This window comes from Hemiscyllium ocellatum, assembly GCF_020745735.1.
Source record: "Hemiscyllium ocellatum isolate sHemOce1 chromosome 27 unlocalized genomic scaffold, sHemOce1.pat.X.cur. SUPER_27_unloc_2, whole genome shotgun sequence".
Classification (NCBI taxonomy): Eukaryota; Metazoa; Chordata; class Chondrichthyes; order Orectolobiformes; family Hemiscylliidae; genus Hemiscyllium; species Hemiscyllium ocellatum.
Genome location: NW_026867487.1, coordinates 220,758 through 234,675, shown reverse-complemented (window position 1 = coordinate 234,675; position 13,918 = coordinate 220,758). Strand labels below are relative to the sequence as shown.

General features: G+C 41.9%; 1 protein-coding gene across 1 annotated transcript in view; it reads left to right on the top strand.

Annotated features, from left to right (window-relative positions):
- Positions 1–12,539, top strand: part of LOC132807648 (deleted in malignant brain tumors 1 protein-like) — a 28,232-nt gene extending 15,693 nt beyond the window's left edge. Inside the window, exons 4-11 of the mRNA XM_060821700.1 lie at positions 1,863–1,895; positions 2,642–2,956; positions 3,518–3,826; positions 7,777–8,094; positions 8,283–8,600; positions 11,509–11,851; positions 12,067–12,365; positions 12,484–12,539. Coding sequence (XP_060677683.1) covers positions 1,863–1,895; positions 2,642–2,956; positions 3,518–3,826; positions 7,777–8,094; positions 8,283–8,600; positions 11,509–11,851; positions 12,067–12,365; positions 12,484–12,539 — 1,991 coding nt within the window. The remainder of the gene's footprint in view (positions 1–1,862; positions 1,896–2,641; positions 2,957–3,517; positions 3,827–7,776; positions 8,095–8,282; positions 8,601–11,508; positions 11,852–12,066; positions 12,366–12,483) is intronic.
- The last annotated feature ends 1,379 nt before the right edge of the window (positions 12,540–13,918 follow it).

Sequence of the window (13,918 nt, the reverse complement as noted above, 5' to 3'; positions counted from 1 at the left end):
TGTTGAACTCCACTGGTCACAGGCCTCCAGTCTGAAAAACAACCCTCCCAACCACCCTTTGTCTTCTACCTTTGAGCCACTTCTATATCCAAATGGCTAGTTCTCCCTTTATCCCATGAGATCGAATCTTGCTAACCAGTCTCCCATGGGGAACCTTGTCGACACTTTACTGAAGTCCACATAGATCACATCTAACGCTCTGCCCTCATCAATCCACTTTGTTACGTCTTCAAATCACTCAGTCAAGTTTGTGAGACATGATTTCCCACGCACAAAGCCATGTGGATGATCCTTAATCAGTCCTTTCCTTTCCAAATACATTGATCTTTGATCTTCATTGTCCACGAGGAAGTACATTCAGATTAAAAATAAATATTTACCATTGAATTTAAGCGAAATTGCCCAAGCAACTTAAAAGGATAAAAAGATGGGTCAGTTCGGTGAATGCAGTTTATTAGACAAGCCAAAGAGCGGGGATTGGATGAATCAAATCCAGCACTGAGTGATCATATGTGAACACATCTGACAGAGGGCTCATGATGGCAAAATGCGTAAAAGCAGAAATAAAAGTATTTAGAGATGGATAACTTGGCATTGGAGGTTTATAGAATATAAAAAAAGTTGCATGAGAAAGAATTTGCAGGAAGCTAAAATTCATCAAAGTTTGTCACACGATCAGAGAAATTTTAACTTAATTTAAATTTTAAAGATGTTTCCATGCCTGTGTTTACTTGTGATAGGAGTCAAAGTTATTATCAATGAAAATCATTAACAGTGCAAGCTCAGTAAACACTTGAATTTTTAAAAAGTCCATTGCAGTTACGTCACAATCCTGTCCCCAGTGCAATTCAACGGGAGTAATACTTACTCAAAGTGACAATTTGAGGGGAAAGAGGAAAGAGTAATTAATTAATTACTATGTTCAAAGAAGTAGAATCGGATCCTTGCACAGAATAACCTTGTTGCTTTCGGTCGATCACCAAAATTGGTTGTAGATAGTTACATATTGCTCTGCATTGATCCATTGTAAAACTGCATGCCTTGGAGTTGGGGAAATTGCGAATTATCATTATGCATTATTCATGACTGAGACGTATTGCTGCCATGTAGACAGGGGAACAGAATAAAACTTAATCTTCAGGGTGCCACATAAAACGCTTGGAAAAAAGCGCATTTACTGTATTAATTTGCTGACTATTTACTGTGAATCATTGTGTATTTCAGTCTTGTTGCTCTAATAAAAATCGTAACCTCCCACAAACTTTTGATGAGAGCGCCTTGCTTGGGCCACTGAGAAATATTAATGCTCTGTACGGGGATCACAACGATGTTGAGTAAGTCAGCAGCACACACTGCCATCACATGATTCACAAAGAGGCTCACCAATGACCAAGTGGATCGGGTTGGCAGAAAGTTTGGATTGGACAGTGCTGGAAAACCACAGCAGGTCAAGCAGCATCAGAGGAGCAGGAAAATCGACGTTTCCCTTCAGGAATGAAGGGCTTTCCTGATGAAGGGCTCCTGCCCGAAATATCGATTTTCCTGCTTCTCGGATGCTGCCTGACCTGCTGTGCTTTTCCAGCACCACTCTAATCTTGATTTTAATCTCCATCATCTGCAGTCCTCACTTTCGCCTTGGCTGTGTGTGTGACAGCGTGGAAACAAATTAGTTACATTTAGGAAGATAAATTACCCCAAATGTTTGGGCAGAAATTACATTTCCTGTTTTATATGTATTGCTTGAAATTAGAACTTCACAGTTCCAGATGGCAATTCTTCCGCTGATTTGATTGGAATGTATAGAAATTATTTCTAAGAGTTGCACTATTTCCTTACACTTCATTCTTTTTCCTTTGTTTCAGGCAGACCTGTCGGCACTCAGGCTAATAGCGCAGGTAATTGGATGTTATTATCATATGGAAGAACATTACTTTTTTCTGGTACATCAGTTCAATACGGAAGGGGCATGCATTACTCCCAAAGGTCTCCATATCCAGGATTTCTGTAGACAAGCGCGTGAGCAGTAATCTCTCACTCACATTGCTGTTCTCAGACACAGAGACAATGAATGGGGAAGAGTTACAAATGCATTGCTGCTATTGGAGACACAGTTAAAACATTTCACCCATTATTGAACAGAGATATCAGTGTCATGTGACCATAGATTCCACAATATTTCTGGCTGTGATTGGTGAAATTCACGTTTCATTTTCTGACATTTCCATGACGAGTTCTTGTTGTTTTCTCGCCAGTCATTGCTGAGCATCATGGAAAGCAGACCATTTCTCGCTCGCCCTTTTCACGTTTACTGAAATTGATACATTTTTCTGAACACCCACCCCGTGGGTGCATCTTCAACAATACACAAGAATCTCTACACCATCCAGGAAAAAGTAGCCCACTTCACTAGCATCACGCCCACTCCCTCCACCATCATTGGTCACTCGGAGCAATGTGCACCATCTACAAGATTGACCAAAGCTCCTCAGTCAGCACCTGCCAAACGCCTGACCACTTCCATCTCGAAGGACAAGGGATAACAGATACTTGTTATCTGGTCCTCAGAGCCATTGCATGGTTAAAGGTCAATCCGAACTGTGCAAACACTGTAAACCTTAATTTATATTTCTGTATGTTGCAGAACCGGTGAGTCTGAGACTTGAGAATGGGGGCAGTCCTTGCGCTGGCCGAGTGGAGATTCACTACAAGGGAAAGTGGGGGACTGTGTTTGGTTCTAACTGGGACCTGTGGGATGCTACTGTTGTTTGTCGCGAGCTGGACTGTGGGACCGCGATCTCTGCCCCACTTGGGTCTCACTTTGGACCAGGATCTGGACCCGTTGTGACCGGGAATGTTTGGTGCAGTGGCACTGAGCACGCTCTGGAGGACTGCAAATCATGGGAATTGAATCACTACACCAATCCACATACCAATGATGCTGGTGTCATCTGTTCAGGTAGAAATCAGATATTTTTTCAGTGTTGTTGCATCAGAATCCGACACTGTCTGAAACAAGAAAGGGATATGATAACAGGACAGCAATTGTCCGATAATTGTTCACGCTGTAATAGTCGAATCGCTGATTTATTCAGTATCATTGTACAATGTGTGAATATTTGAAGGAAATGGGAGAGGTGAGTACCTGTTACTGTTTACACTCCGGTGAAGGGGCAGGTCAGGTGTCCAAAGTGGTGTCACTTGAGGCCACATTGAGAGAGATGCATTGCTGGAACTATCACATTTACAACCCAATGTATAATCAGATTCGACATTGTGTTGGCTGGCAGAATCACATTGTATAGTTTATCTGAGGGCTGAAAATCGCTTCTGTTGGACCAGCTGAGGGTCAGGAATATGAGAGTGAACGTTAATGATGTCGACAGGGCACCAAACCAATACAGTGAGGTGGAATGTTTCACATGCGAATCTCTCATTAATCAAATGAATATTCGTCGGTCAATAATATCAGTTGTTGTTCTTGTGATCTGTTATGATTCAGTGATTTTTTTTGCTTCAGAGCAAGTCATGCTAGTACCTCAAAATTCCCAATGCTTCGGCAGACTGGAGGTCCAGTTCGATCACACCTGGAAAACAGTGTGTGGTCTTGACTGGGATTTGAAGAACGCCAATGTGGTCTGTGAGCAGCTTCATTGTGGAGTGGCCGTGTCTGTTTCAAGCTCTGCTCATTCTGGAGGCAGTACTGTACTCATGGGTTCAAAAGTCTTTGGATGTACGGGCAACGAGACTCAACTAGGGAATTGCCCTCGGTCTTCAACAACTCACCACGATTGCAGTGGGCACAACAATGTAACTCTGACGTGTTCTGGTGAGTTCAGACTTAACGGGGGAAAAAAAACCAAACATTTCACTTTAATGTTGATGAAAGTGAGGGCACTAGGATTTCTGGCATTGCTCTTAGAGTGTCAAATTTAAACTAATCCTTGAGGTTTCCAAAGTAGCCAAGCATTAATTGCAATGTTGTGACATGTGCGGACAATAATCAGAAATGAAGATGTTTTTAAATATATACATTTGCATGGGAAAAGAGATTTCTTCAGATTTTCAAACTGTCTGCACTCAGCATATTTAATTGTCTGGATTGTCTAAAAGTAGGTCATTAGGGTAATGGTAAGCACAAGTTAACTTAAGTATGTTACCTGAACTATCGAAAAACTAAATTCATGTCAAGCCAGTATGCCTTCCTGACCCCAATAATGTTACTGAAGAACGTTTCCAAATTCTCTAAAACAATTAAACACCACTCTTTCCAACAAATTATTCAGCAAGAATTTCCAGTTCACAATACATCGTTGTCTGACATGTACTATCACGATCATTTTTTCCACCATCGTATTCTGAACCGAACATTGGGTCTGAAGCCGATACTTTTCATTGCATCGCCTTTCACGTTGGTTTGAATTTACTTTGCTTAATATCAATATGTTTTTGACAACAGTGTTCAGTTGCTATTCCTGATGAAGGGCTTTTGCCCGAAACGTCGATTTTCCTGCTCCTCGGATGCTGCCTGACCTGCTGTGCTTTTCCAGTACCACTCTAATCTATACCCTGGTTTCCAGCATCTGCAGTCATTGATTTTACCTGGTTGTCCGAAACAGTATGATTCCAATGCACACTGCACCTCTTGCCGTAGATCTTATCATTGATGCCCACCATCCTTCTGGCCATCAGCTAACGTGATTAATTTCTTTTTCTTCACTTGCCTTGTTCAAGCAAGTCATACTCCCCATGAGTCCATTTGCGCCACCTTCATTACTTCAACGAAACCTACAAGTGGTTCGACAAGCCTTTGTTGACAATAGCTACCTATTCGAGAATCGTGCAACTACACCTCCTCAAGGACAATGACGAACTTTGTGAATTATGTGTTGCACATAATAATACAGGATACTTTTTCTTTCAGCTGAAAGACAACTGAGCAACAATCACCATAATGACTCTGCTTCTGCACTATTGAACTCTATTTACAAGTTTAGTTTTAAGGTGCATTGCTCACTACTCTTATTGTATAAGCAGCAAGTATCCCAGCTTTTGAAGCCCGAGACACTTCTTCCTATGCAAAATCTCATAGTGCAAAATTGACAGCCACTGAATATATTTTTCACATCATTTCCCTGCTGCCAAAATATACCATCTCATAATTCTTTGCATGAAGTCCCACCTGCCATTTGCCTATCCGTTCTGCTATCCTTTGCATTCCCTACTAAAATCGGTACCTCCAATAAGAAATGGTTTGAACACAACAATGGCTTGTATCATGACTGGCTGAATCACTTTGTACAGTATATCTGTAGGCTGAAAGTCACATTCTGTTGGACCACCTGAGGGGCAGGAATCTGGGGTAAACGTCAATGATGTTGGCAGGATACCAAACCAACATAAAGTTTTGGAATGTTTCAAACGCGAATCAGTCATTAAATAATTGATATTTGTGGGACATTTAAAATGTTAATTTGCATCTTAATGCAGAGTTGGCAACGTCCATGCCCCATTTTGCAAAAACCACAAATCCATCGCTTGTTATTGACATATAATTTTCAAGGAGCCCTTTTCCTGATTTTCTGATGCTTTCACACAATTGAGTTACTTACGTTTCACCAATGAGTTTTATTGTTTGAAGTGAAAGTAAGTAACACAAGAAGCATAAGGGAACACACGTTTAGGATGATATACCTAGACTCTGAGAAAAGGTGACAGTGGGCTCGATTGGAGAATAAATATCGACACTGTGGCTGTTGCCTATAAGAGCCAGCATCTGATGCACTGGTCAGGTTTTGTCAACTAGATGTTCTGCATCTGATTCCATAAAACGCCTTTCAACATTATAAATATCTCAATTACCTCAATATAACAAATTCTCTTGTTATGCTTTTAACAACTTTTCATTGAATTGTCTGCATAAAGTAATAACATTGATACCTTTGCCATTCTATTCACACTGTACTGCAGCATTCCTCACGGACATTGCTCAGCTCAGTTGGCTGAATGACTGGGTTGAGATGCCACGTGATACCAACAGCACTGTTGCATTACCCCACAGTCTGAGGTTGCCATGAATGTCTTATTCTGCTCGCCCCTCACTTGTCGAATGTTAACCATCAGGTTAAATCACTCTCCGTCTGCTCTCTCTAAAGAGAGTGAAGCCACATGATAATTGGAGCTGTGGTGACTTAACCTTCACTGAATCATACCGAATGGCAATCTCCGGTCGTGAGCACACGTGACCAAATGCAGCACAGACGTGACATAACCATAGACTGCCTACACTATTCAGGAACCTCCGTAATACATCATAATCCCTGTTTTAGGAAGATCCTTTTGCTGTGTCCGTTCCATGCAGGTTCATGAAGCAAACGCAAATTTGAAAAATTGTATCTGTGATGTCCAACTACTGAACTGTGATGGATATGGTACTGTTTATTTTCTCGATTGTATCTTGCACCAGTGCTTGGCATAACAGTAATTTGGAAACATCTGTATTTTTATTCACTACAAAACAGGAAACCATGGACCCCGGTTGGTTGGTGGAGAGAACAGGTGCTCTGGGAGAGTGGAGGTCCTGCATGGAGAGCAGTGGGGAACGCTATGTGGTGATTACTTTGACTCACGAACCGCCCGAGTAGTCTGTGAACACCTTCAATGTGGGACTGTCTGGTCGATCCCCAGAGATGATCGATTTGGGAGGGGAGCCGGAACACTGTGGATGGAAAAGTACAATTGCCGTGGATATGCAAGACGATTGTGGGACTGTCTAATCTCACAGGGGGAGAGGTTCAACTGTTCCCAGGGAAATGTCGCCAGCGTCATCTGCTCGGGTGTGTCTGGTAAGTCTGGCCGATGTCCTCCCTGAAGGAAAATGATTGTCCAGTTGGGTTTTTTTGGTCAATTGATGTTGGTTTCCGTATCACCGTTACTTAGAATATATTTCATGCCGAGATTATTCACTTACTTTGAACACCATCAGCTGCCATTCCGAAACGTTAAAAAAATGACAATTTTCTAAACCTCACATTGCATCGTTTTATTAATCAAAGTGTCATGCTTTATTTGGCACAATGATGTTCTGAGGTATCACAGTGGTTCTTTTTCGACCTTAATGTGTTTCAATCCACACTTTTTCCAAAATTCTTAAGCTTTCACAAGTAGCATCTGAGACGACAATCAATTATCTTCATCTTTGCATGTATCTAGACCATCCTTCAATCGTCAAATCTCTCTCTCTCTCCAAAGATATTTCCAGACTCACTGGATTCCTCGAGAACATTCTATGACTGCTTCTGAGGTGGTGAGGGAATCCGAGCGACAAATGCTCTGACACATTGCAGCATTTTGGGGGAAGTTTGCAACATCAGAACAGACATAACAAAAACAAAGGAATTGAGAGCATTACGTGGAATTCTCACTAATGTTTCTGGCGGCAAAAATATAGCCAGTCTGCGGTGATTTATTGGGAATAATCAGGGGGCATTTCAATTTCCTGCTTCTCAATTTCGTTGCATGACTTCCCAACAACCACACTGGAACTTTCACTGGCCATTTAATTTCCCCATCACTTCAGACTTACAGGACCTGCTTCTACAGACCTTTCCCAGTTGTTTGGGAAGGAAAGGTGATGACAATAACTGCAACTTTCTGCAAAACTGTTGGAGACGCCATCAGCAATGATTTTTTTAACATCATAAATTTTCCTATGATTGGTATTTCTCGAATGTACCTTATGCAGTTTAATGACTGCTCTAAATTAATCTCACGTTTCAGATGAAATTTGGTCACCAAGACTGGTGAATGGGAGAAACCGCTGTGATGGCCAAGTTGAGGTTTACTACAAGGGAAGCTGGGGCAGAGTGCAGGACACCGTGTGGGATCTGAATGCTGCTCATGTTGTGTGCAGACAGCTGGGATGTGGTTATGCCTTAGAAACGCAGAACTCTTCAAACTACGGGTTGAGTGATGAACGTCCGTGGGTGCAAAGCATCCAGTGTCATGGACAGGAATCACAGCTCCGGGACTGCAACATCTCCAACACTTTGAACTCGTCTGTCACTGACAGCGGTGGCTTTGGCATCCTCTGTTCAGGTGAGAAGATACTTCAGAGATAAAGGCTTGATTAAATATTAATGATGTCAGACATTCTGTTTCGGGGTTTGATTCCATCTCACAAGAAAACATACAGCTCGCTTTACCTGATTCAGGATACCATGCTGGATTGAACGAAGAAGGGACTGGGTATTGAAATTATAATCATCTGTGTTATTGTCCAACAGAACATATCCAGTTAAGGCTGACAGATGGAGGAACCCGTTGTGCTGGTCGATTGGAAATTTACTACAAAGGGACATGGGGATCAGTTTGTGATGACTCCTGGGATGTGAGAGACGCTGAAGTGGTTTGTAAACAACTGGATTGTGGAGGTGCACTGGAAAGGGCCCTTCCTTCCTCCTGCGGGCCGGGCACAGGGCCAGTTTGGTTGAAAGACGTGAACTGTTCTGGAAACGAATCATTTCTCTGGGAATGTCCTTCAGCACCATTCGGTCAGCAAGACGACTGTTCTCATAAAGAGGACGTAAGAATAATGTGCTCAGGTGAGGACACTCTCAATGTTGTTAGTGGCATGCAATGACATCAACAAAGCTTCATATGAAGGATTGTATAGTGAATTAGGGAGTATTTACAGCAGAGACAACAATGGAATACCTATGCTGCACCGATTTCAGTGTTTACTGTGGAGAAGGACATGGAAGAGAGAGAATGTGGAGAAATGGATGGTGACATTTTGAAAAATGTTCATTTTACAGTGGAGGAGAAACTGAATGTTTTGAAACATAAAAGTGGAGAAATCACCAAGACCTGATCAGGTGCACCTGAGAACTCTGTGAGAAGCTAGGGATGTGACTGCTGGACCCCTTGCTGAGATATTTTATGTCATTGACAGTCACAGGTGAGATGCTGGAAGACTGGAGGTTGGTTAACGTGGTGCCACCATTTAAGAAAGGTGGTAAGGAAAAGTCAGGTAACTAGAGACCGGTGAGCCTGATGTTGGTAGTCGGCAAGATGTTGGAGGGAATCCAGAGGAACGGGATTTACACGTATTTGGGAAGGCAAGAATTCATTAGGGATAGTCAGCATGGCTTTGTACATGGTAATTGATGTCCCACGAAATTGATTGAGTTTGTTGAAGAAGTAATAAAGGGGATTGAAGAGGGCAAAGCGATAGACGTGATCTTTATCGATTTCTGTAAGGTTTTCGATAAGGTTTCCCATGGGTGGTTGGTTAGCCAGGTTAGATCTCATAAAATACAAGGAAAACGAGTCATTTGGATGCGGAACTGGCTCGAAGGTAGAAGACAGAGGGTTGTGGTAGAATGTTGCTTTTCAAATTGGAGGCCTGTGAACAGCGATGTGCCATAAGGATCAGTGTTGTGTGCACTACCTTGTGTCAATGACAAAAATGTTTTGGATATGTTCACAAGAGGTAAAGTTAGCAAGTTTGCAGATGACACCAAAATTGAGTGGACAGCAGAGTAAGTTACCTCAGATTACAATGGGATCTTAATCAGATTTGTCAATGGGCAGCAGATTTTAATTCAGATAAATGTGAGGTTCTGTATTTTGGAAAAACAAATCAGACATGAATTACACGGTTTGTGGTAAGATCCTGGCGAGTGTTGCGAAACAAAGAAACCTTAGAGTGTAGGTTCACAGTTCCTTGAAAGAAAGGTCACACGTAGATAGGATAGAGAGGAAGACGTTTGGTATGAATTCCTTCATTTGGTCAGTGCATTGACTATAACAGTTGGGAAGCCATATTGTGACTGCACATGACATTGTTTCGGCCACGTTTGGAATATTGCATTTAATTAATATCTCCTACTTATGGCAGGATGTGTAAAAGTTGAAAGAGTTCAGTAAAGATTAATAAGGATGTTGCGAAAGTTGAAAGAATGAACGATAGAGTGGGGAATAATAACTTCCGACTGCTTTCTCTGAAGCGTTGGAGGATGAAGAGTGACCTTATAAAGGATTTTTAAAACCATGAGGGGCATGGATGGGATTTTCCCTGTGGTTAGGGAGTCCAGTTTAGAGTGATGGGGAAAGATATATAAGGAACACAGAGGACAACGATTTCACGGAGATACATGAATGAAATGTGCTGCCAAAGGAAGTGTTGGAGGCACTTAAAAAAAGAACGTCAGGATGGGTATATGAATAGGAAAGTTTTCGATGGATATGGTGGAGTTTTGGCAAATGGGACTTGATTAGGTGAGAATAACAGGTTGCCCTTGACGAGTTGGACCAGAGGTCTGTTTCTATTGCTGCACATCTCTGTGACTCTCTGACTCTACTAGTAATATACAGTATTTCCATGCGTATAGTTCTCCATTTAGTACGTCATCATAAGGTTCAAATGTGTTATTGATGCGCCATGGTCACAAATGTGGATGGAGTGAATATTTTCCAGAATGTCTGAAAGTATTTAGATGTAAAAGATTATTACTTATGATCTCAAGTGTTGTACCCAACCGCTGGTAATGTGATTCCCTTCTGTGTCTCTCTTGGTCTCTCTGAGGCTAAAACTCAGAAGGATTCCTTATTGCAACGAGTGTCTGGTCTCGTCCTAAATTCTGTCAGATTTCACCACATTACACTTAACAGATTTCAAGTGGGCTGCACAGTGGCTAGCATTGCTGTGTCACAGCACCAGAGACCCGGATTCAGTTCCCGCCTCAGGCGACTCTCTGTGTGGAGTTTGCACATTCTCCCCGTGTCTGCGTGTGTTTGCTCCGTGAGCTCCAGATTCTTCCCACAGTCCAAAGATGTGCAGGTGAATTGGCGATGGTAAATTGCCCGTAGTGTTAGGTGAATGTGGTAAATGTAGGGGAATAGGTCTGAGTGCATTGCGCTTCGGCGGATCGGTGTGGATTTGTTGGGCAGAAGGGCCTGTTTCCACACTGTAAGTAATCTAAATCTGAAAATCCGTAACACATTGAACACCCATCCTGCCCATTTATTACGATGTATTTGTCTTTTTCGTGATCTTCCTGAAACGTAACCATAGTCCATAATTTGTTGCCAATCAGAATGTTTGGAATTGGCATGGGTTAGCAAATCCAAATTCTTTTCTGCAATATGACATAGCCACGAGACCTGTCCGAGTTTCAGCAGATCACTTCCCCTCTTCTGTAATCTGATAATCTACTTCAGCCAAAGACCTTCGGTTTACTGTCAATTAGTTATCTCCACAATTTTGCATAATGAATCGTATCAAGATTCTACTAGCACATTGTTAAGCCTCTTTTCAAATTCCACGAACAATGCAACTTCTGCCTTGCTTCTAGCTTACATGTCTTGAACTTCATCCAAACGTATAATAAGTTTCCTCGTGTACTATGTTAATTTATGACACCTGAGTTGTATATTAGAGGACAGTCATTGTTATGTACGGATGTCATAAACTATCTGTCGATATGGCTGTCTGTTATTATAAAACAGATCACAAGGAGATGCGGCTGGTGAATGGAAAGCATCGGTGTGAGGGGAGAGTGGAAGTGTTCTACGATGAGGCCTGGGGAACGGTGTGTTCCGAAAGTCTGGATTTCCACGATGGGGAAGTGATTTGTAAACAGTTGCAGTGCGGTGCTCTCCAGTCCATTGATTATTACACTCAGTTATTCGGAGCAGGAACTGGACCTATTTGGCTCGATGACGTGGAGTGCCTGTCACACGAGCCAACCCTGTGGCAATGTAAGAGAAATCGGTGGGGTCAACACAACTGCGAACACAGGGAAGATGCAGGTGTTGTTTGTTCAGGTAAAACAACAAGTCTCAAATTTCGGTTGTCATTTCAAAAACTGATTTCCAATTGAGTCAACATGTTCCTCCTCTTCACAGAGACCAATGCAAGAAAGGAGCAGTCCCTCAATTCAAATTCTTGCCATCAGCATGCAGGTGCGTACTCATGAACGTGTCAACTCTCGGAATGGCGTTTCTGCTTTGTCGTGCTTTCAGTAATAACCAGTTCTTTATCACAGATTCGCAACACAACGTAAGCCTGGTTGGAGGAAGCAGCAACTGTTCTGGGAGAGTGGAAATCCTGTGCGATAAAGGCTGGGGCACGTTGTGTGGTGATTCCTGGGATACAACTGATGCCAATGTTGTCTGCAGACAGCTGGGATGTGGCTTTGCCGTATCGGCCCGAGGAGGGCCCACTGTTTCTCAGGGTAAAGGCGTTACCTGGCAGAATGATGTGAAGTGTAAGGGAAGCGAATCCTCCCTATACGACTGTCTCTCCCAGGAACCAATGCAAAGCGAGTGCAGTCACAAGGAAATTGCCAATGTGATCTGTTCTGGTAAGCATGATGCGAACTTTTCCCCAATCGCTCATCATTAATTTTTCAATTGAGTGCTGGCATTTGTCCTCCTCAATAAAATATCAAATTCACGAATATTTGTACATGTCTTCCACAGGACCCGATTTATTGATGACATCTCCTTCGCCTCCACCTGCTGGTATTTATGATTGATTATTTCATTAATATTTTTGTTGCAAAGTTCCTGCCTAATGGCATTGATAGTCATAGCATTTTCGCGATTTTAACTGTTAGGTCAGTATTTTCTGATGTGTGGACTTAATACAGTCATACAAAGCAGATGGTAACTCCGCTAAATCTTCCTGTAATCTTTTCTTGAAGGACAGGCAAGTGCATCTATTTACATACCAGTCGTCATCTGCTTAACTTTGGGATTCCTATTAATCTCTGAGTTAATCGTTGTAATGCTCGTTGTAACGTGGAGAAAATTTCAAATGAAAGGTGAGCCTCACATTTCCCGACTGAGCTAACTCTGCACCTTTACTCTTTTTCCACGATGTGTCGGAGTTGTAGATTACTGTTACACTTTTACATCACTTCGCTTTGATGGTGATGACTGTGAGGCGGTTTCTGGCTTTTTCTTTCCTCTTGAAACGCCTCATTTAAATTGATGCAAAGAAAGAACACTAAACTACTGCAAATAGGACTTAAAAGAATATCAGAAATGCGTTAAGTACACATTGGTCCCTCAATACCTGTAGAGACCAACAGAGTTAGCCTACAACACAATGTTTGCCCCAAATCATTACTAACGAGCAAGAAACGTGAAGACTCAATATCTCTTATCTTTATTTAATCTGCACATGGCACTCCAGAAGACGTTATTAAATATAACAATGTGCCTTTAATTTTATTGAAACGTTGGCCCTCTGCCGCTAATTAGTTATTCCTCAGTTAGTTTTTCTTTACAGTTCCTCACTTTCGTGGTGTTGATGCCAGAATTCAAGATCAGCAAAAGGATTAAATGCACTTCTCAGTCATCATTTGACTGGGTGCCCTTGAGACACCTGTTCACATTTGAGACTGATTTCAAGAAATTGTCTTCCACAGGGATGGGGATGGCGATCAACACAAATTTTGTAATGTATTGAAAATGACAAATGCTGGAGTTCACAACGGGTCAAAAAATGTCCATGCAGCTCTGCTGAAGAGTCATCTAGCTTGCTGTCTCTCCATGGATGATGTCTGACCAGTGTGATCTACAGCATTTGCTGTTCTCACTCCAATTGCAGCATCTGCAGGAATTTTCTTCGACAAATTATATAACACTTTAGTTTCTGCATGTTTTACATTATCTTGAATTCAGGTTACATCCAGCCATCAAAGGTGTAAACGGCTTTTCTGGCTATAAATGGCAATAATCTTCTCCATATTTCATGTGCCTCACGTTTTTGCATTTAACTAATATTAACAACGAGATAATTGACTCGTTTACAATATTCAAATTCGAAAAACATCGTATCATTCGATGCTTTTTTTCAGGTCTGTCATCTTGAACATTGATGTGTAACTGCCTCACAGTCATCAAGGCT